Raw genomic sequence first — 23,141 nt, 5'->3', positions numbered from 1 at the left:
ATCCAAAGACTGTTAAACCAAGGAAGGGCTCACTCTTCAGTGCCAGGCATTGTCATTATGACTTTCAAGCCCATTGTTTTTCCAGGAGAGAGAACCAAATTTCAGTCCCTGTTGCTTGGTTACAGCCCCTCCAAGCCTCTTGGAACCCATGGGTTTGTAACACCTCAGAAAAGCAGGCATATACAGCTTTCCCTTCAATTATTTATGCAGCTAGTTGTCGATTCCTTTTTGTCTGGTGACCCTGATGAAGTGTTTCACTAACTCCACTCTCCTCCTGCCCAAGGCTTTATTCTGTTGTCCTTGGCTTTTCCCTGGGAATGCTCTCCAAGTGGGGATCAGATATTTTCCTGGAATCCTGAATGGGCAGAAAGGAAGGTGTTGCCTGGGTAACTCAGCAAAACAACCCAAACCTGTTGGTTTGAGTGAGCGTGTGCTGCTTGCCTGCCGAGGCACAGAGCAGCACTTGAGCACCACAAGTGAGCTCCTCTCCCTCTTCAGGGCCATGCACATCACCCCTCTGAAACACCCCAAGAAATTCTCTCTTTCTAACTGACTCCTCCAACACGAATGCCCTGGATTCCTGGATATGTTCAAAGCAGGTAAGATAATAAAAGTTGGCTTTCTGCTGGTGCCGAAGGGTTGTTATGAGTTTAGGTCTGATTTTACTGGTGGCATGGACCTGATGGTTTGATAACAACAATTTGTATCAAATTAACACCAACAATAAAAAAAAAAAAAGGATTTTACATAAAGAACATAAAATTATGTCAATAATTTGATTTATCCCTGAATTAGATTTACCTAAACTGATTTATCCCTGAATCAGAAAAAATGTTATAATAGAGAAATTTCTTTCAAGTATCCTTTAGCAAGGATTAGAAAATGTCAGCTCAGAAACTCAGCCAGTAATTGCAGACTTTAAAGCCAGACTGCTCATCCAGTCTGGTCTTAACAAAGTCAGTGGCTGGGAATCCTGTGTGAATGCTGACCCTGGGCACAGGAACAGAATTTCTGCTCCCACAGTGCCAGGATTTCATGGTCTGAGCATCTCAGTTATTTCTGTATAAAAGGAGGAGGGATAATATTATTTCCTTTCTTCCTACTCTTTGTCTGTCTGCTCTGTTCAATTAGAGCACAAACCCTCTGGAGCAAACTCTGTTTTCCTGCCTTTCTGTGGTGCCCAGAACAACGGGGCCTCTGGTGGCCTACAGCAGTGAGAATAATTGGGATTGTTTCTGTCATTAATCAGACCTCAGGATGAGCTGGATTCTGCCCAGATCCTACAGATTTCATGGACATGCAGGGAAAAATCCAGTGGGACAAAAAGAAAAGATGTGAGAGACACAGGGTTGAGACCGATGCCCACCCTGTGTTTACCCAATTCAAAGACAAAATTACTGGTCAAAATTAGATAAAGTTGGAAAAAAGATTTCTTTCTTGCAGAGCTGGGGACACACTGCTGAATTTCTTGTCAGAAGCACATTTTTATGGGCAGGTTGTAAAGATCTGAAAAATAGTGTTTATAATGGAAAGGCCGACACCATGTAAAATATGTCGTTCTTCTGGAATAGCACAGAGATAATTTTTCATGGGCTTTATGAGGAATGCATTTGCCATAAAAGATCTGAAGCCCATTAGGCTGTGATGGGGACCAATACCTTTCATTTTATAGACAAAAGAAAAAATGGTAAGTAGAAAGGCCCCAAATTACAATCCTGTTTGATTTAGATATTAATTTCTTTATTCTTAGCAGACAGAGAAATGATTTGCTCAAGTGACCTGATGAATCTCTTAAAACCCTGTCCTCGCCCACCCCGTAATAAACTCAGTTCTTAGCACATAAAGTTTTAATGAAACCTGGGTGGAATGACTACTTTGTTAAATTTCACATAATGATCTGTCAGTTCAACATTTGGAACCACAGAATGCCTGTGCATGGAGCTGAAATTCTCTAATTACCATTATTCCCCTCTGCTTTGCTGGCACGGTGAAATTTGCCTGCAGAATTTCTAAGAGAAAGTTTTGGAGCCTTCAGCAGCCACTGGGGAAAGCATAGACCCTTCCATGCAGAAAGACCTTACAATGATCAGCCTTTGTAGTGACCTAAAAGAGAAAAGAGAAATGTGAAGGAAAAGGAGGATAAGGAGTAATTTTTCTGTGAAGAAGCTGCAAGTAGAAGTCTAAACCGCAGAGGTTTTGACTATATGACATTTCCAACTGAATATCCCAGGGCAGAGAGGATTGTGGACTTTTCCCACATTGATTTTAATCTATTTACCCCCTCTTTTTTCAGGACAGAGCCCAGGAGCTGAAGTGAGGAAGGGGCTGTGCCTGTGGTGTGGGAGTTGCAGATCAACAGGGCACAATTTACAGCTCCATTGTAACCTTCCCCCAAAACCTGGGTCCCACCACCACTGTTGGAGTTTAAAAGCCCTCTGGGAACTTCAGCAGGGAATAACCAGTGCACACCACCACACTGGGCTGCTGCAATCCCACCCTGGAGCCCTGCCAGCACCTGCACTTCGTCTGGGTGAGCAAACAAAAATCAAACGCATTTCGAAGGGAATAATTCACTGGGCCGATTCTCAGAACCTACAGCTTTAATGTTTTAAGAAAAATATAATATAAAAACAGACACAAACCTAGCCTGTTGGTTCCCACCAAGAGAAGAATCTCTTGTTCTCATTCCCAGCTGCAAACCTGAAGAAGGAAGCCTGGAAGATGTTCCTAAAATGGCTGAGCACGTTCAAATGAGGCAAGAACACCCAACAGAGCAAAGAGGTGCCCATAAAGAACCTTCCTGAACATCACATAAAACCTGAGCCTCTTTTTATCCAACAGATACATTAATAAGGAATTTAACAAGCCACTAATGAAGCAGGAGATCTTTTAGGCAACAAAAATACGAACTTCAAGTGGGCAAAACTGTGAAAGGAATTGAAAGTGAAGCGGCCGGCGCGAGCAGACCCGAGATTCAGCTGGATGATCACGTATCCTGCTACAGGTATCACCAACCTATCTTTAGGCACCTTCTGGAAAGCCAGCTCACTGATACCAGCTGGATCAGCCCAGGAATTTGTTTGATGTGCTTAAGAGGTTGGTAACAATAGCTCCTAAGGTGACAGCGGCAGCAGCGTTGCGCGGTGACGGCGTTTCCTTGGAGACAGCGAATCCATCCCTCGGGATCCCGGCAGGTTCCCCCTCTCCAGAGAACCTGGAACTCCCTCCCTGAGCAGGGCCAGAGATGGGAAGATAAGCCCTGCCTGTGTACAAATAGCCCTGTGCAAGATGTGAGGATTTTATGCAGCAGCCAGACATGTCTGAAAGGTAGGAGGGTGCAAGCAGACACGAACCTGTAGTCATTGCTTGACATGCTTTGACAACAAAGATAGAGTTACAGGATTGAGTGTCTTTTTAAAATGTACCAGCCTGTATTGCTGAAGGAGATTGCTGTGCAGGGAAAACAGGAGCTCAAACAGAGCTGTTTTTCTTGGTGTCAGTGTCTGATTGCTGGAAGGAAAAAGCTGTCCCAACAAAAATGTTGAGTTTGTTGTGAAAATGTGTGGATTGAGATGTGGGCTTTGCGTTGGTGCAAGCTGGATCCATGAGGAAAATGTTAGTTAATATGCTAAGAGTGTATCATTATGGTGATGGGACCTAATTAAGTTAATTATGTCTTGGGGGGGGCAATTTTATGAAGCATAAAGCAAGATAATTGATGCTGCAGCTATCAGCAAGGATGCTTTGTAGCCATAACTTACAGGTGTGTTTGTCACTAAATTACGCTCAGAAGAACTGCTTCAAAATGTTGCATAATGTCTCCTAAAACTCCTATAAAAATAATTGAAAGGTAATAGAGCATGCAAACACTGTGTCCATATCTTCTACTCTCCTAAGTTCAGAGAGTTCTCATAATAAATGTTTGCATACAAGCAGAGCTGCTCTGGAGCAGTAAATTGTGTGCATTTGAAATGAAGCACAGCCTGAATTCTGAGTTTGCCATTTCTTAAATACTTTCACAAGCTGTGCTGGTAACTTATCCCTTCAGCTCATTTATGGCTTTGGCATTTGCCATTGACTGGGACAACATAAATACTTGGGTGTTTGGAACCTGGGAGTGTTCACTTACGTGTGCAGGTGGTTTGGGCAGGTCCAGAACCTCTCTTAGAGCCTGCAAAATCAGCAGCTCTCACCCAGTGATACAAACCCTTTGCTTTGGGAGGATTTATTGCACTTAGTTTCTCTAGTTTGGAAATTTTTTTTCTATTCCTTCAAGAAGATCTTGAAACACATTTGATTTGGTGCCTTCCTCTAGAATGGTGCACCTTTTTCTCTTGTACAGCATCAGGACTGAATGATCTGAGAGCACTTTGCTGCTAAATGAGAACCTGACCAGAACTCACTGAGCTCAACCACAGGAGCAGGGCCCTTTCCATCAGATGTGGGCTGTGATTTGGTGGGATGCAGCAAGCACCACAGGAATCCTGACTCTTGATATGTGAAGAGTTATAAATAACCCTACTACTTGTTCTCAAACCTTTTATCCAGGGCATTTCAGATTTAAGGGGAAAGCAGCTGGGGCTCAGTGAAAGCTAAGCCTGCTGGAGGATGCTGATTCCTGAAGAGCAGCTGGGATAAGGCTGTGAGAAGCTAGACCAGACCCCAAAACTGCTCAAAAGGCTGGGACAAAAAGCCTTTCAAACCCCAAGTGCAAGAGTTTGCCCATAACCCCTTTATCCTCACTCCTCTTTAGCTGAGCTCCCCATTTTCTGTGCAGCAGAGCCGAACCTGAGCTGCAGAGTCTCAGATGTTTGTTTGTGGAGGCTGCTGTTCCATCAGGAGAAAGGATTTGACTGACACTCCTTTTTTAACAGCCAAATAGCTAAAATATACACAGGAGGGACTTTTCACTCTGTTTCTCACTCAGTATCTTTCACTGGTGCAGTTTCAGAAGCAGCTCAGCTTTAGCTCTTCAAAGTCTTTTCGTGGCTTTTAATGTGTCCTGCACTGAAAGGCAGCTGGACTCAGGGGGGCTTGCACTGCACTCAGGAAACCTGGAGCATCCTGGGCTCTCTGCAAACCTGACCAAGGTGTCTGAGAGCAGAACATTTCCCTGGGCTCTCTGCAAACCTGGCCAAGGTGTCTGAGAGCACAACATTCCCAGCCCCTCAGCTGACACTGACATCCTGATGAGCTGGGGCTTTGATCAGGGAGCTCAGCAGTGCAGGATTTTCCAGGGTACAGCCCGATATCTCCTCAGTTGTGCTCTGGAAAAGGCAGGAACTGTTCTGTTCTCATTCCTGACAGTTTGCAAAACGCTTCAGGCACTGAATTCCTCCCTGGGACTTCCACTGAGGAGAATAATGTTAAATGCAAGGGGGGTGGCCACCAGTGCTTCCAGTTACCCCCCAGCCTGTGCTCCCTCTTGTCAGCTCACAGGGAGCACTCCAGACTCCAAGGTGCCTGCAAAGAATTGTTTAGTACAGTTTTGTGGGGTTTTGTTTATTACTGAGATGAAAAATAATTTTGTAATGATTTGGTGTCAGCAGCAAAGCTGTAGCCATGATAGGAACTGGACTGAGGGCCAGCCTCAGAAATTAGGAGCTGGTCACACACAAGATTTTTTTCCCCCATTACCTTTTGAAGTTTCCTTTCCAAACCTCTATTACAGAATTCTTAAAATATAGTCAAGTACCTCTGCTTAAAAGACATCATAAATAGTCCCCCACAGCCCCCAAAAAGAGGGAGAATGGAGGAATGCAATTGCCACAGAGGGTTTCCATTAGTGAAATTAATTCTTCTCTCATAAGAATTTAGGCCCATGATTTATGATAACCACCAATTTCTCACTGCAGGCGAAGTGAGAGGAAATGACTCAGCCTGGACAGACATCATGAATCTAATTTTTTTTCCCTTAATGCTTGACATAATCTAGTGTGCTGCTCCCAGAGGTGTCATTGGAGATTCATATCCAGCCAAAGGGCCTCACAATCAAGGCAGGAAATTTTGTTCCTTTCATGTATTGTGAGATCTGTAATTGCTTGGAATTGCATCCTGCCTCCTTCATTGCCACTCCTTTTGCATCCATTCTGCAGCAAAACAGGAAGGTAAACAAAGCAAGGGAGGGAAAAGCTGTGTGGCACTTGGTGCTCCAGAAAAATCTCCTGTGACACAATGTGGGGGTCCAGCTGGTGCTTATTAAACCCAGGCAGTTTTGAGATGAAAGATGTTTCTTTCTGTCACTCCTTCCCGTGGAAATCTCACTACCCACCTGACTGGGGAAGTTGTATCCATCACATATTTATTTTTTTTCTGGAACTTTATGTTTCACTTGCCATCACCAATGCAGAGTTTTGTGAGTGGGTTTCCTGCCAGGAGATCAGAATAGATATCATGTTAAATGGTTCAGCTGAAATGTTTTATCCCACATTTCCAGGGGCTGGGAGTGCATATTCCTGTCTCAGCAGAGGAGGTAGTATCTAGCTGAGAGGAAGGTAGGTTTTGAAAAGTCTTGCAGTTATAAATAGTCATTTGAATACATCCTAAAAGATCACTTTCAAACGGAGCAAAGTAACAGATCTTTCTCTTAAACACAAAAGAATTTCTACAAATTTCTTTTGTCTGATCTTATTTAACATAAAAAGAGGCAAAAGCAGAACAAACAGCAAGATAGAACTAAACAAGAATTCCCAGCACTTTTTTATTTTCTGAGGGTTTTTTACCATTTACCCAAGGTAAATCCTCTTTTCACAGGGCTGCTGTGAGTGAACTCCTGCTGCTCTCCAGCACACACCCCCCAAGGGGCTGCTTGCCTCCAGGTGACCTCAAAAACTCTCTGAGTAAATATCTGTTATTTTCCAAAATGCTGAGCCCACGCAGCTTCCAGGGTGTCCTGGTTTAGGGCAAATTTGGTAGAGAATCTCCAAAAGGGGGCCCCTCCAGAAAGCAAACCCACACGGTCCCTCCCCGCAACCGGTTTGGGAAGGATTCCTCGGAGAGAAGTAGAAAGAACCTGTTTATTTAACAGGTACAGCACACAAAATGAACAATACTGGATGTCACCACTCTGAAAAAGATGACAAATTCAGAGAGTCTCCCTCGGGGATGGTCGCTCTGTTCTCAGTCCCTCCGGCGCTGGGGCAGCAGCTGCCCAGAGTAGGCCGCGCTAGGCCACAAGGGGCAAACTCTCGGTGCTCCCAGGCCCCAGACCAGAGCAGGTTCAAGCAGGTCCAAAAAAAGGAAAAGAGAAACAGTCCAGGAAGAAATTTGGACTGTTTAGCTAAACTAGCTAATGAGCAGAAGCAAAGCAGAAGCAAGAGCAAGAGCAAAGTGAAAAGCCAAGCAAAAAGCAAAAGCAGCACCATGCACTGCCCCATCTCTGTGTCCCGCCAGCTGTGGGGGAGTGGCTGATAAGAAACCAAAACAAAACTTTCACCCTTCAGAGCCAGCCTTGAAGGCACAGAACTTGATATCCAGCATAAACAGAACACATGAATGGGGATACAAGCACCATAACGTCACCCTAGGACACTGGGAGTCACCTACAGCTCACTGGGGCTGCTGTGACCCCATTAAACCCCCCCAAAAAGCAGAAGGGAGCAGAGCAGTTTGTCAGGGCTGCTCCTGCACTGAGCTCACCAGGACACCTCTCCTCACCACGGTTTGCCAATAATCTCTCATTGTGCCTTTTAACCAATGCTCTGCTCAGCCTGTTACTCCCACTATGAGACATTCCTTGCCTCCCTCCCCAAACCATTTTAAAGCTGCATTTTTATTTCATTTTACTTGGTTTATTTATTTTATTTATTTCTGGTTTATTTATTTCATTTTTTTCTGTTTATTTATTTATTTCTGCTCCTGACTCCAGTGGTTTTATGATGCTGAGGCTCCCTGACAAGAGCTCCCCAAGCCTGTAGAATAAACATCAAATTACAATGCTGGATGCATACTCTGACCAAATTAAATCATTGTGTTCAACTGTTCTGTGGTAAATTCCTAAATTGCAGCTGCCAGCCTGCACATCCTTCAATCCCTCTGAAGCACAGTTGGAGAAATTGCCCCATTTGGGGTGTATAAAATGTGACTTTTAAGTGTTCTTAGGCAAGGGACTAAGAGAGCACATGAACACATGGCTTCAGGCTGAAGGTTGGACTTGGTAACCTTGGAGGGTTTTCCCATAATGATTCTATGATTTGAAGACTCTATTGAGCAAAGTTCAGTTTTTTTCCAGATCTCTGATGTTCTAGGATCTCCAGATCCTAGAACACATCCAAGAGACTAAAATAAATACACTAATATTAGTAAAACAATGAGTTAAACCACATGTACAGTGGAATGAAATAAACAACTGAGGTATCTTTTCATCCAGCCCAGATCCATAAAAGCAGGACTTTCCTGGGTGGAAGGGAACAACCACATCATGCTGTTGGACAAGTTCAACTCTCCCTTTTTCCCAAAACTCAGTTTTTCTAACAAACTGCCAGGAAATTCCTCTTTCTGGTGCTTGGACACACCTGTGAAAGGCTCCTGTGTGTAAGGAAATGCAGCTCAGGTGAGGAGGTGCCCATGGTTTGGCCTCAGGATGTGGCTGCTGCCTGCTGGCAAGTCCTACCCCCAGCTATTCTGCATTTTCTGTAATTATTTTCTGTAATTATAAAACAAACCAAACAAAATTTGCATTTCCCTGGACAGAACCTAGGCTGGCTCAACATCTCCTCTCTAGTTCCTCAGGTCTGACTACAAGCAACCAGAAGTTCTTGAACTCCTACTCCTCCTGCTGCTCCATCCTGAGGGATGCTCACAATATTCTGCCAGTTTTACCCCAAAACAGAGGAACCCTCGGGCAGAACTGGGACCCCAGGCTCCCTTTCTCAGTAAGTGTTGGGTTTCCCAGTCTGATTGCAGGTTTATAGAAAAGAGACATTGAAGAAGAGGCGCTAAGGCAGAAATCTCCTCCTCAGCTTGGAAGAGGATTTTGTTTACCTCCTTTTATCCTCCAAAACTGGGGTGGGGTGATGTTGGGAAGGATGAAAGTTTGACAAGAAGGTCTCACAGATATGTGTGCTTAGCAGAAAGATTTCTGAATGTAGAGTCTGATGAAGGAATAGAGATGGAAGCAAGTTTTGATATAGAAGAAAAGAATTGCTGAGCCAGTCTCACTGGATAACCAAGGAGGCAAAGGGTGTGTGAGTTAGAAGGGGTTTTTATGGCTTAGAGCAAAGGATAAACCCACCCCAAACAAGAAGATGTTTTTACCAAGCAGAAAGAGAGCACAGGCAAACAAGGCAGCAAATGTGGCAAGTAGAAAAAAGGTCTCAGAATTTTCCACTGCAAGAAAACTAAAAAACAACTTCCAGCTTAAACTGTAATGTACTGACTGTTAGTGGTTGGAGAACAGTAACATGAATATGGCAATTACAGTAGTTATGATGGGCTATAGATAATAGTTCAGGTATAGATTGGCTCTACTGTATGGAGATGCTCAGCAAAGCAAAGTCTATAATGCATTGTGACCAAAACCAAAGGGTCTGCAGGGCTGCCTGCAGCTGGGGCTGACAGCTGTGGGCACAGCTCTGTCACCCACCACCCTGGGCTGCTGTGACACCTTGGATGGAATAAACTGCATTTTGGATACAATAAACTGAATTTTGGAGAGCCCTGGAGTCCTGCATCCCTCATTTCAGCTCTTACAGAATATAAACAGGGTTCTGTTCTTTGGGGTGAGCTGTGGCAGGGGATTTGCCTCAGCCTTTGAGCACCAAACTGCAGCTCTGGGCAGGGGGATAATGAGCCCTGTGGAGGCTCCCTCCAAAATTTGAGCCAATTTATAGGAGTTAACCAGGATGAGCTGTGGCAACCTCCACTGAGCTGTGAATTCCCACAGCATTCACCAGCTCCTGCACGTGGCTCTGACTGGGGCATTTCTGCTGTAACAAGGCCAGAAATGAGAGAAAATGCAGTGCCAAAACCTCAAGAGCTTTTACTGATTATTTGATATCTTTATTTTTCCCTTTTTTTGAGCTTCCCTCTGACTCCTTCAAGTACCTTGGCTGGTGTGACATAGAGGAACACGGCGTGCGAGGGAATCAGCTCCTCTGCCCCCGAGTGAGGGAAGGTAAAGATCAAAAAGACACTTTGACATCTCAGCCCCAACTCCAGTGAGTCAAAGAATACACCCTTAAAAGGGATGAGCTGAAATCCTGCCCCTTTTCAAAAGAATGGCAAACTCCAGGATTTCAGCTCATAGTGCCCACGCTCGCTTTATTTTTTAATCATTAGGAAATTATCCTTTGTCATTTCCAAAATGAAAAACAACTGCCTGAACTGCAAACTGAAATTTTTTAGTATTAACGTGCTGCTGATTACTTCTCTCAGAAGCTGATTAACATTTGACTGTTCAGAATGCAGTAGCCACGTGCCAAACAGCCAAGCAAGAGGGAAATCCAGTCCTGCAAACAGTGGCACATTTCTTGTATTTTAAGACTAAATTGGCTCAATTGCAGTCTACAGACACTCTCAAGAACAGATGGGTTTTAAAATCCAGTATTTGCATGTTTGGGAGTAAACAGTGGAAAATTTCCAGCCAGTCCTTGCTTCAATCAGGAATTTGAAGATGCCCACAGCTCTAAACTTTTCATTAAGTCTTAGTGTGTGTGTGTGTCTCAATACAAATGAGGTTTGGAGTGGGGCTGTTGGGTTTTGGCACTGCTCTGGAAGCTGAAACGTTTTCCTTTCTCAGGACAATCAAAGGCTAACTCACAGTATGGCAAGGAATAAGGAGAATTTCCGAGCTCAGGTCCTTATGAACAACCTTTCAGAAATGGTTTTCATTCTGATCTGTAGCAGATCTGTCATTTACCAACCATGCACAAAGACAGTAGATTGCTGGCTGAATTATGGGCCTGGGAATGGTAAAAAAATCTTCCCATTAATTTAAATCTCAGAAGCCTGGAAAGTCACACACCTATAATATTATATATATTTCTTCATTACAGAATCTTCCCAGCAATATATATATATATATTCTTCCAGCAAGTGAACTAAGTGCCAGTTCTGTATCAATCCTCAACTGTAAATCTTTTTCTCTGACCAGGGCCCTCAGAAGAAGAGCTGTTTTTCAGGAAAGAAGAACATACTCTGAAAAGAAGAAAACAAGTAACTGACACAGAGAAATGGGAAAAGAGGCTGCAAGAGAACTGGGAAAACTGTGCTGTAAAACTTTCTCCTTAACACTTTGGACTGTAGCTGTAAAGAAGCCAAATAATCACGTGCTGGCTGCTCTCTGCATTTAATAGATTTAAACCTGTGATAAGGAAGGTGTCCCTGGCTGTGGCAGGGGGTGGAATTGGATGAATTTTGAACTCCCTGCCAACCCAGCCCATTCTGTGAGGGCTCTATGAATATTTAAACCTGGCTGCTGCACAGAACTTTGGTGCCAGCTGAGTTTAGAGGCCAAACCAAAAAGCCACAACCACTCAGCCCTGCTCCCTTCCACACATTGGTAGCCCCCCTCACAGAGGGAGGAGGAGATGGACACTCAAATTCATGCTTGAGAGATGGTTCCTTTCTTCCTTTCAAGGAGTCCATCTCTCTCTGATTCTGAGCTGGATTTGGCACTTGGTACCACCAATTGTTATAAGAGCAGCCGCATAAAATGTGTTCTCATTTTAACTGCCTCTGACTAATTCTATATTTAATTATATAGCTATTACAAAGCATGAAAAAAAAAAAGTGATTCCTCTTATTTTTGCCCTTCCCAGGAGCTGAACCTTTCCTTCCAGGACCTGGGTGATCTTTACCAGGTGGAAAACCTCAAAAGAATCCTCCGCAGATTAATTCGGGTGGAAAAGCTTTGGTTGGTGGACAATTCCCTGACAGACCTCAGTGCCATAAGGTTGCCAAGGTAGACAAAATGTCCTGCTTCTATTTTCATGTAATCTGTTTCTATTTTTATGTAATAGCCCAGAAATCAAGATTTTCCTGAAGTGACAGCTGGAGCAGGCTCTTGAGAGCTGCCAAATCTGCTCTTGGGGGGTGCTGGGGTGAGAATCCATCAGCTCATTGCTGAAAATACCCAGTGAGGAGATCACATCACATCCCCTTTTATTCCTGGGGAATAATTAATGAGTCCAGCCAGCTTCAGGGAGATCTGTGCCAAAAGGGGAAGTTGTTGCACACAGAAGGACTCTCTGTGAAGAGATGGGGGAGCACAACCCAAGCAGAGAGGCCATGACAACTGTAAATTTATTTTACCATCCATCTGTTGCTACTCTGCTGCTGTGCATTTAGGTGTACGGAGAGTTGTAGTACTGAGAACAGAAATAATGATGCATCTGCTGCACAAGATAAAGAAATAAGGGAATAAAATATAAACCAGTGTATAAAACCCATCCCTGTTGTAGGGGTTCTGTCCCAGATGTGATAGTGATGCCATACACTTTGTACTTTACAGATGCAGAGAGCTAAATGTAAATAAAAACCACTTTACATCCTTCAAACAGCTGCCAAAGATCCCTCAGATTCAGCACTTATCTCTTGCTGAAAACAACATCACAAGCCTGAGTGGGATTTCAGACTTCAGGCACACCCCACTGGAATCCCTCATCCTCAGGAGGAATCCCTGTGAGTTCCAGGAAAGATACAGACAGCTGTAAGTCTGACCCTCTCGTGGCTAACAACAGTGATAAACCCAAAAAAAATGTTTGTCAGAGTTTCAAAGGAATGGGATCTCAAACCCAGCAAACTTTCTAAAAAAGCCTTTCCTTTTCCTGTAGTTTTAATGCTCTGAAATGCTCCAGGAACGTGGGTTAGTGAGCTATTATGTGGTAAAAGCCCCCAAATATTCAGAAACTGCCTAGGATGCTTTTTAATGGCGTGACTGGCAGTTCTGGAACTGAACTAAGCCCATGGATCAAGTTTAGAGACAGTGAGCAGGGCAGATAAATTGGATTCCCTTTGATTAATAGAAACTACCTATTACTCAAACTCTCTTCAGCCTCCTTGCATCCTTGGTGGGTTCTGCCTAAATTGCATTACATGTCAGAGCTGGAATCAGGGGGATGTCTTGAAAGATGGGAGCAAAAGCAGCAGAAAATTGAGTTCCCTTCATTTGGTTTTTCTGGATTCCCCCTGTCCCTTGAGCAGCCTTTGGGATGGGCTGGAGATTTAACAGAGCAGCCTCAGACACTGGCAATGGAAATTCCAATCCAAGGCATTACAATCCAAGAAATTCAGGAGAATATAATCTATTCTAAGCCTCACTTTTAGAAAATCTGCATGTTTGCATGTTTTGCCCCTCTACAAACACAGCCAGGTGTTGATATTTTGAAGATAAATCTTGCAGAGTGTGTCTGAAATGGGACATATCTCCTCCCATTGCTTCCTGAGAGGGGGAAGAAAGAAAGGTGAAGTTTAAAATAAATGTTTAATGAAAACCTTTCTGAGTTTCCAGTATATTTCCCTTTAGTCTTGTGGGCATCCCTTTGGCAGTGGGCTGCTGATAAAGGCAGGGAGACAGACATGGAAGGGGAAAAGTACATTTTAAATGATGGATTTCACCTTTTATTAATTGCATATCTACAAGTCCAGGAGAACAAAAGCAGAAAACCACCTTTTAACAATCCCTAATTGTGTTTCTGCTCTCAATCTGTCAGTTCTTAGGGGAAATAAATATTGGTGCAATTTGGTATAACTCTGGTACTGTGTTCATTGTCAGTGTTGGAAGACAGATTCTTGAAGTGCTTTATTGGGTCTGAGGACATAAAGGTGGTGCCATGAAGTGAAATCTGAGAGTTTTAATTAGCTCTTTATCAGATAAATTCTGCAACAAATGACAAATCAAGATTTCCAACCCAAATCCATTTTAGATATGTTTGAATCCACTGTTTCTTTGTTATCAGTGTCTCTTTTGTTCTCAGCATTTCCCAAGATCATTATTTATCTCAATTTCTGGTTTTTCTTTTGTCTCCAAGTGTGTTCTCCAATTTGCCAAACCTGAAAATACTGGATGGCATCCCAAAACTGCCAGAGGACTGCTCACCCCCTGAGGCCAGGTTTTTTTACAGAATGTGTACCATACTCTAGCACAGTATTTTTGTAGGATCTCAACAGTGCTACAACCACCTTGCTTAGAAGAGACTGTAAATCCTGCTTATGGAAGTTCTATTTTTTTTTTTTTTACTGGTCAAAGAGATATTTAAACAGAAATAAAACATTTTTGAGTGCATTTGGGATACCAAGTAAGTATGGGTATGGATATGTAAATAAGACATAATGTTATACTGGATATCATGAGTTTATTAAAATTATTATTAAAATTTATTATTATTTATTAATAGCAAATTTTACATTTCTTATTAAAAATAGTGTGTGGTTTTCTTATCTAGGAGCTCTGTGTCAACAACAACTCACAATTATTGACTCCCACTGCATTTAATTAGGACATATCCAGGCTCAGACCCCAAACTCATTGTGGGAAATGACAGAGGGATGAACACCCAAAGAAAAGGAAAACAAATCCCACAAGTGAATAAAAAGCCCCACCAATGTCCAAGTGCTCTTTAATGAGCTTTGTACATGGGAAAAGCTGAGCCACCCCAACCATTCTGACCCTAATAATTACAAAAGATCTTGCTTTGGAGTTTGGTGTGGCCAGAGAGCACTGGGGAGGGAAATCATGAAAAGGAAAGGAGATTTTTGTCTCTGCTGGCATTGTTTGGGGATGTCCTGTTGCTTAATAGAGGCTCCTCAAAGCAAACCACAGGAGGGAGAGACCTGACAGGGATTTGGGTTTCTGGATGCAATTATCTCTGAGAGGTCCTGTCCTTGCCTTTGATTGATTTGCTGTCCAATCTTTGGGGTTTTTTTTTCCCCACCAGCACACAAATAACTGTGCCACCAACAGAGCAGGGGGAGAGTGGAAATGAGAGAGCCCTGGAAATGAAGCCAATTAAGAGAATTGCCTCATTCCAGAGGCAGCCAATGCATTCTCTGCTGTGTGCTGGCTCAGGTGGGTTCAGTGCAGGGAATGGATGAGAGCTCAGCCCTGCAGGGCACTGCAGTGCCAGGACTTGGCAGCACAGAGGTCACAGCAGCTCTGGTCAACATCTGTGCCTCACCCAGGCAAGAGAAACCAGCAGCTTGCAGAGTTTCCAGGCTCTCCCTTAGGGCTGTCCTTGCCTCTCCCACAGCCCAGCAGCCTAAACAGGTAATCGAAATATTGCACGAATAAAATCAGATTTCAAATGTGTTACAGGATCTGGCTCAGAGGATTTTCTGCAGCTGGGACAGGAAAAGGCTGTGGAGCACTGCAAAGAGCTTGGTGGTCACCATCAGGAAATCTTGAAACGTGGGGAAGCAGAGCAGGGCCCACAGGGCTGGATCAGCAGATCCAGCCCAGCACTGGGAGCAGAGCAGGCAGAGCAAACCCCTCCAGAAACACCCCAGGACCAGGAGGGAAAGTCAACAATGCACAGCAAAGAGCTTTCAGAGGTTCAGAGAGAGGTGGTGTGGTTTGCACAGAAACAGCAACACAGGCAGGGCTTTGGACAGGGAAACAGAGCATTGTGTGTGCACATGGCAAATGGGTGCAGAGAGCAGCAATGTTTGCTGGGGAGGGGATGAGAACAACATGACAACAGGAAAGCTTTCTGTGGGCTGAGGATGGTGGTCTACAACAGGTCTAGAAATGAATCCAGACACCCTACAACTCATTTTCATTACAAAGACCCCCTGTCGTGTCTGGGAGTGGAAGGTTGAACATAAAGGATTAAATGTATTTATTTTCAGCTGAGGATATGTGTGAGAAAACATTGTGATCTTGGAAATGAGGTAGGGAGCTGGAGCAGAGGGAAAAGAGAGCCTGAAGAACCTGCCTTAGTGACCACCTGACCCTTAGTGACCACCTTGCCCCTACTGACCACCTTACAGAGCCTTCCCTGGCCAAGCCAGGAGCAGAGGGAAAACAGAGCCTGAAGGACCTTCCTGACTGACCTCTTGACCCTTAGTGACCGCCTCACTGGGGCTGTGGCTGGGGACAGACAGACAGACAGACAGGCTTTCCCCAAAGTGTCAGCCCCTGAGGATCACAGCAGGGCTGGAATCTCAGCACGCAGCACTCGAGGACCAGGCTCTCCTCCCAGAATTCAGCATCACAAAGTGGGGCTGGGATGGGGAACTGCTCCAGTCCCCTGGGCAGAGGGTTCAGTTCCCAGCTCCTGGTAAAGCTCCCACCCACCTCTTGCAGCTGTAATTAGGATTTCCTCCTGGGAAAGGCTCAGAGGCTCTGCTGTAAATAAAAATCACTTTGCACCTGAGTGCTGGGTCAGGCACAGACACTGATTTATTCTTTCCAAACAGGAAGTTGGTTCTGCTCTCATAATTTTTCATTTCATTATTTTAATGCTCTGACATCCCAGGGAAATATGAGGTAATTCTGATTTTATTTAAAGTGCATCCAGGAGCAAGAATGTGCTGGTGATGTTTGAGGACAGAAAAGCCCATTTCAATCACCCCCTGCCATGGGTTACTCCAAACCCTGTCCAGCCTGGCCTTGGGAACTTCCAGGGATCCAGGGGAGCCAGAGCTTCTCTGGAAACCTGTGCCAGGGCCTCCCCACCCTGCCAGGGAAGAATGTCTTCCATCCCTTCTGAAATGTAAAATAGCAGCTGCCACTGGTGAGCTCAGCATCAAAGGGTCACGGAATCAATTTCCAATTAGTTACAAAGATTTCTTTGGACCTGACATCTCATGAAAGTTCAGCAAAGCATTCCCAAAATCTTGCTCTAATATCCTGGGACAGAATTTCCTCCAGGCTGAGCCGTTCTCTCCTTGCCCATTCCCTGCTCCTTCAGAGCCACCAGAGCATTGTGGTGGAGCTGTGTGGACAGAAGGAAATGGGTGGTGGAGCAAGTTCTAGTGGGATTAAACAGATCAGTCAAACACCCTCCTGAGTTCTGCCCCCCTCCTCCTCCAGCCTCCTTATGTTGTTTTAATTAAGTTGTAATTCATCACTTTCTTTTAAACAAATTATTTCCCTCATTTACTCGGAGTTGCATCCTTTAATTTGCACTGGGGCTGCTTGCAGGAGAGCCAGGGTGCAATTCCAGGGAGGGGGAATCACTGCCCAGACAGGCTCAGCCCTTGTCCCAGGGGTGAAGGGAACTCAGCTGGGACAAGGCTCATTCTGGACCACGGGGCTTTGCAGCTCCCTCAGAACCAACCCCAGCTGTTCCCTGGAGCCTCCTCTCCTCCATTTCACTGTTTGAGCAAACCCCACGGATTGGAAGAGGAGGCATTCCCAGAATTAGGGGCTCATCTGTTGGATGGATGTCTGTGTGAGCCCTGGGAGCTGCCCCTGCCATTAATATTGGCTGGGGTGAAATGACATGACCTGAACTGTCCAACAATGAGGGCTGGAGAGAGCAGAGCAGCCACAAAACCCTGGCCAATCAGCTCAAGTGCAGCTGCCAGAAGTTCAAATGGATTAGGAAAAAAACCAACCCTGTTTTATTCAGTGGAATGAGCTACAGCCAAAAGAAACACAGATTTCACAGAGAAACACTGAACTTTTTGACAATAATAACCAGCTGAAATTTGCCACTCTTTCTTCCTTAAGCCATTCTGGGTCTCTTGGTTGTTGGGTTTTTGCTAAAAGTTGTACCAGCATGCCTGAAAGAGCCCTCCTGAGGGAGCTGGCACTGGGTCTTGGCTTTAAAGTGCCTTTTTTCCTCTTTGTGCTAATTTTTTGGGTTGTGCAAATTATTCTCCAGTGCGTCCTGCAGGCCTCAAAGAATTCCAATTCATAGGATTTCTAAAAGGATAACATCCCCTTGTTATGGAACTCCTTCAAATTGCCTAGATGTTCATGTTAAAGGTCTCTTTTAGAGCCACACACAACGGGCTGCCTCTGTGCAGGGAGACTCCCAAAATTCTCTGTGGGGCTGAGCACACCCAGAGCACCCCACAGATCCCTCCCAGGCTGTTTCTGCTGGGCACTGTTAAACCATTTCTTCCTAAAAATTATGAAATTCAAGTTTCCCACCTATACTTTCACCTTCAGCTGGAGCCCAGTGGATTTTTTCCCTGCCTGGCTTGGGAGGGTGTCAGCAGGGAGCCCCAGGAGCTGCCTGGGCTCTCATCAGGCATCATCACTCCTTGTGGTTCAGCTGGGGCTGAGCTCCTCTCCCAGGTGTATCTCATTGCTGGAAATTGCTCTGGTGGTCAGGTTGGGGTAACTCAGTGCTGCTTCATGGATGGACAGAACCTTGGACAGGTCAGGTTGGAATGGATCCTTCTGGACCACCTCACCCAGGTAAGGGGAGATCCTGCACCCAGAGGTGCCCAGATTGCCCCACAAGCTGCTGCAGCTCAGCAATGCTCAAGGGTTGGTGCCTCAGGTATTTTTCACATTTTGTATTTTTATATTTTTCACATTCTGTGCTGCTTTAGTGTGTGGGTCTGGGTTCACATTTTGGGATGGTGAGCTCTGTGCACAGAGCAGGGAGACAAAACAATTCCTGCTCCAGCTGGGCACCAAGGACAAATGATCCAAATCTCAGCCCAAGAGCACAAACCCCGTGGGCTGGAGAGAGAAAAACAAGCAGGGTGGGACTGCAGGGGCTAAAGCTGGGATGGGACAATGAACTGCAAGATGCAAATGGAGCAGAACTGATCCAAGGCAGAGAGCCCGGGAGCGCTGGTGCATTTTGGGGCCATTTTGGTTCATCTTGGGTGCAGCCCTGGCTGGGCTCTGGTGCTGCCCAAGGTGGATCCATGGAGGAGATGCTTGGAATGAATCCCTGCTTTATTCTGGAGCTCTGCCCAGCCTCTGCTCCAGGGCACTGGGGCAGTGCCAGTTCCACCAGGATCTGCCTCCACATCCCCTCCATCCCCATGGCTGTGCTGGAAATGCCTGTGCAGTGCAGGGCTGGGCTTTGGGAGCAGCATTTGGGCTGCTCTGTCCCAGCAATGGCAGACTCTGCTTTGCTCAGGTACCAATTCATGAACTTTACTCAGCAGGTATTCATTTACCAGCATTTTTCCCATTTTACAGGAATAATGTCCTGTACAGCTTTTTCATCCCCTCAGCCACCAGAGGGGATCAGGCTGTTATATACAGAGGAAAATTGCTCTCATAATCAGTTCTTGAGGGCTTTTGTTGCTAAGTTTTTATTGTATGATGGAGAGTCTATGCTGCTTTAACATCACACAGTGTCTCAGCCCCTAATCCTTTCACAATTAAGCAAATATATTTTGCTTTCTTTAAGAGATAACAGAAATCCTGCTTGAAGCACAAAGCAAAGCCAAACAATGGGAACAAAATTCTTGCACAATGAAATTGCAGGAGCAGCACTGAGGAAGCATTTCAAAGGCAGTGAAACCTCTCCACAAAGGTAACTCCAGCCAGCAGCCAGTGTCTGCAGGAATGGTTTTAAAGTATTTCCACGTTTTTCATGCTCTTTTCTTTGACCTTTAGTGCAAGGCCATCTGTGCTGAGCAGCTGATTCTTGTGGTCCCTTGAGTGGCTGCTGCAGATAAGCTTCAGAGTGTATAACAAAGGACTAAAACCTGTTGGAAGAATACATTTTTAAACCTTCCCCCTTCCAGATAAAGTTTGCTATAACTAATTTAGCCCCTGAAGGAACGAGTCTATTAGCCCTTTGATAGCTAATTTAATTCCTGATAATTTATTGTGCTGGGTGGGTTGGGAAAACAGATTCAAAGGCCTTTTGGAGGATAATAAGAAATCATCAGGGGAACTAAAACACTGTGGAAAAGGAAAATAGCTGAAAGATGAGGCTGAGAGAGCTGGGAGTGCCTCCCTGGGTTGTGTGAGGAGATTGGCAGCTGGAAGGGGGATCTGATCCTGATCCCAACCTTGATCCTGATCCTGATCCCAACCCTCATCCCAATTCTGATCCAGAGCCTGATCCTGATTCTGATCCTGATCCCGATCCTGATTCTGATCCAGATCCCAATCCCGATCCAGATCCTGATCCCAACCCTGATTCTGATCCAGATCCCCATCCTGATCCTCATCCAGATCAAGATTCAGATCCTGATCCTGATCCCAGCCCTGATCCTGATCCCAACCCTGATCCTGATCTGAAGGCAAGGGCAGTGTCTGGGGACAGGATAAGGTGAAGAACCTGCCTTGAGGGAAAATGAAGATTTTTAGGCTCAGTGTTTTGGCAGTTCCTGCTTTTCACTGTGAGATAAAAGGGTGTGTGATGAAGGAGGGGGCAATGGTTAAAACTGAGGGTTTTTTTTCCATAACCTGAAGGATTCATGTCACTTATTTGATTTTTATCTCTTGTTCCCATAGACCTTTATCTCCAGGCAAGGCCACAAGGTGCTGCTTTGTGCAGGTCCCCTGCTGGCTCCTGTTGTTGGCTCTGGAGCTGGTGCTGAGCTCCCCCTCTGCCCAGCCAGCAGCAGAACAGGTTCAGTGGGGAAAGGAAGAGAGCATTTATTGGCATTTGCTGTGGTTGTGGCACTCCAGGCTGGGGCAAGCTCCTGCCAGAGAGCTCAGGGCTCACTGTGACCTGCAGTGCCTCAGACCATCCCCTCCAAAGCCCCCTCTGAGCCCTGCTCCTCCCCGATGGGGCTTTAGCCCCACAGCTGCTGCCAGGCTGATCTGGTGACTGCCAGGTGTGGGCATTGCCACAAACCCAGCCAGCAAACCCTGCAGCTTCCTGCTCTGCTCTGCAGCAGGACAACATTTCAAGGTGGGAACCCTTCTCCTGCTCCCTTCTGTAGCCTTGTCACAGGTTCTTGTGCCAATTTTCAGGCTGGCTTCCTTTCCTTTTCTTTTTCCTTTCCTTTCCCTTTTCCTTTCCCTTTTCTTTTCCCTTTTCCCTTTTCCCTTTTCCCTTTTCCCTTTTCCCTTTTCCCTTTTCCCTTTTCCTTTTCCCTTTTCCTTTTCCCTTTTCCTTTTCCCTTTTCCTTTTCCCTTTTCCTTTTCCCTTTTCCTTTTCCCTTTTCCTTTTCCCTTTTCCTTTTCCCTTTTCCTTTTCCCTTTTCCTTTTCCCTTTTCCTTTTCCCTTTTCCTTTTCCCTTTTCCTTTTCCCTTTTCCTTTTCCCTTTCCCCCTTTCCCCTCTCCCTTTCCCCTTTCCCTTTCCCCTTCCCTTTCCCTTCCCTTTCCCTCCCTAAGGTGCAGCCATAACATTATCAGGGAATAACTTGTCTGCATGAAAGTGGAGGTAGAACAGAGCACACAGAAGCAAACCCAGCGATTCAAAAGGGCTGTTTGCACAGCTCAGATCTCAGGGGGATGAGGCTTGAGAGGCTTTCTGCCACCCCAGAGGGCACTGGAACCTTGTGGGGACATCCCTTCCCCTGGGTGATTCTCCCTCTTGGAGAGGGGTGCTGCCCACAGGAGCAGCTCCCAAAAATGCAGCTCCATGCAGAGGCACAGCTGTCAGGGCTGACAGGTTGTTAGAGATTCATGCTCACTTATGAGCCATGAAATAAAGCTCATCTCCCCTGCAATTTACTGCTATGCAGTGCCATTGATTTTTATGGGAGCTGCCTGGTGTTTCATAGCACAGTGTAATTCTGCTCCTTTTTTTTCTTGGACATTTCCAATTTGCCCATCGTTCACTTAATGGCTCAGTCAAGAGCCCACTGAGCTTTTTATAGTATTTAAATGGGAGATATTAGCATGGCATGGATGCTTTAATACACCTATGGATGAATCTTTAATACATTCTTATTGATCAGGTGCTTCTATGATAACAGAGGACTGTCCTCCCTGTTTACACAGGCAGAAAACTCAGGCACAGAAGGGAAAATTATTGCAAATGTCACGTGCAGGATTTAGCAACAGAGGAATCAAACCCACTTATTCTAAGCTGTAGAATCACAGAATGGTTTGGGTGTGAAGAGACCTTAAAAATCATCCAGTTCCAACACCTTCCACCGTCCCAGGCTGCTCCAAGCCCAGTCCAGCCTGGTTTGGACACTTCCAGGGATCCAGGGGCAGCCACAGCTGCTCTGGGCACCCTGTGCCAGGCTCTCACCCCCCTCACAGGGAAGAATTTCCTCCCAATATCCCCTTTAACCTCACTCTCTGTCAGTTTGAAGCCATTCCCCTGGTCCTGGCACTCCAGTCCCTCCCAAACACTCCCTGTAGCTCCCTTCAGGTACTGGAGGGTCACAACTGGGTCACCCCAAACTCTTTTCCAGGCTGAGCCATCCCAGCTCTCCCAGGCTTTCCTCACAGCAGCTGTGCCCCATCACCCTGTGACTCCTGGGTGCTTTGAGAAGGTTTTTATTGCTGTTTTTGTGCCCAGGAGCAGCCTCCTGGCCCTGCCTCTCTGTTTGTGCTGGTGAGGTTTAACCCTGCTCTGCCCTGAGCCCTGGCTCACAATTAGATGAGAATTGTTGCAAAGGAGCTAAAGCAGGTCGTGGGGTTTAACAGGCCCTAAAGGAACTAATTAATTAATGAGGGTAAATTGTTGGTAAGATGATGTGAGCGTGTGGAAACAGCTCTTGGGGTCATTAAAAACCAAGAAAAGATTTATTGGCTGCTCAGATGTCAATGAGCTTCCCTTACAAGCGTGGACATTGTATCCTGTGAGGGAGCTGGGACAGGCAGGGAAGGATCTGCCACTGCTGATGCAATATTAACCAGAATTCCTCTACTTAATCCTCTTATTAGCTATTGCATTACTGGGCTGCCAGTGCTGCTGGGGAAGGAAGGAGCTGTCACCTCCTCTGGGCACATTTCAGGGCTTTGGACACTGAGAAATGCAGGAATCCATTTGCAGGAGGTGGTGCCCAAAAGGGCTCAAATCCTGTCAGGAATGGGGGAAATCCCCTGCAGGTTTGCAATGCCCTGCCAGGGGGCTGGGGGTGCTGCCCTCAGTTATTGGGTGTGAGCCTGATAACACAAAATGAGCTCAGCCCTTCCCTCCCTACCCACGAGGAGCTAAACCAACCAAGCTCTTCCTGCAAGGCTTGGAGTCCTTGTTTCTCCTGTGCTTTCCTTGCCTTCTCTGAGATTGAATTTTCCGAGATGGATTCTGTGGGTTTTGGAGGTCAGGAGGGGGTTCCAAACCCCACTTTGCACCCCAGAGGGGTGGTGAGGGATCATCAGCACAAACAGGGAGGGACTTCTGAGCTCCCTGAACCTGACCTG

At 45.6% G+C, this 23,141-nt stretch overlaps 1 protein-coding gene across 3 annotated transcripts; it reads left to right on the top strand.

Annotated features, from left to right (window-relative positions):
* Positions 1 to 386: 386 nt before the first annotated feature.
* On the top strand, positions 387 to 14,315 carry LOC139595132 (dynein regulatory complex subunit 3-like). 3 transcript variants are annotated; one of them, XR_011680866.1, is made up of 8 exons: positions 387 to 599; positions 2,294 to 3,327; positions 8,723 to 8,873; positions 10,021 to 10,114; positions 11,093 to 11,211; positions 11,760 to 11,902; positions 12,501 to 12,649; positions 13,971 to 14,315. XR_011680866.1 is itself a non-coding variant. In XM_071438128.1 (8 exons), exons 2-8 carry the CDS (start codon positions 3,302 to 3,304, stop codon positions 14,080 to 14,082), a joined length of 786 nt encoding a protein of 261 aa, XP_071294229.1. In that variant the 5' UTR covers positions 392 to 599; positions 2,294 to 3,301; the 3' UTR covers positions 14,083 to 14,315. The 3 variants fall into 3 exon arrangements, 2 of the variants coding, with proteins under 2 accessions (XP_071294229.1, XP_071294228.1); XM_071438128.1 differs by having other exon boundaries at positions 392 to 599; positions 11,093 to 11,154; positions 12,452 to 12,649; XM_071438127.1 differs by having other exon boundaries at positions 396 to 599; positions 12,452 to 12,649.
* The last annotated feature ends 8,826 nt before the right edge of the window (positions 14,316 to 23,141 follow it).

Source organism: Agelaius tricolor, unplaced genomic scaffold (assembly GCF_023055355.1).
Source record: "Agelaius tricolor isolate 1412-34295 unplaced genomic scaffold, bAgeTri1.0.p SCAF_12, whole genome shotgun sequence".
Classification (NCBI taxonomy): Eukaryota; Metazoa; Chordata; class Aves; order Passeriformes; family Icteridae; genus Agelaius; species Agelaius tricolor.
The sequence above is the reverse complement of the archived record's forward strand: the minus strand, read 5'-3'. Positions and strand labels throughout refer to the sequence as shown.

Excerpts from the sequence above, each read along its gene's own strand:
- LOC139595132 (XM_071438127.1), top strand. The coding sequence starts at position 3,302 with ATGCAGCAGCCAGACATGTCTGAAAG. Across the intron at positions 3,328-8,722 it reads CAGCCAGACATGTCTGAAAG|TTCCTCAGGTCTGACTACAA; the intron begins GTAGGAGGGTGC and ends TCTCCTCTCTAG. Across the intron at positions 12,650-13,970 it reads CAGGAAAGATACAGACAGCT|TGTGTTCTCCAATTTGCCAA; the intron begins GTAAGTCTGACC and ends TTTGTCTCCAAG.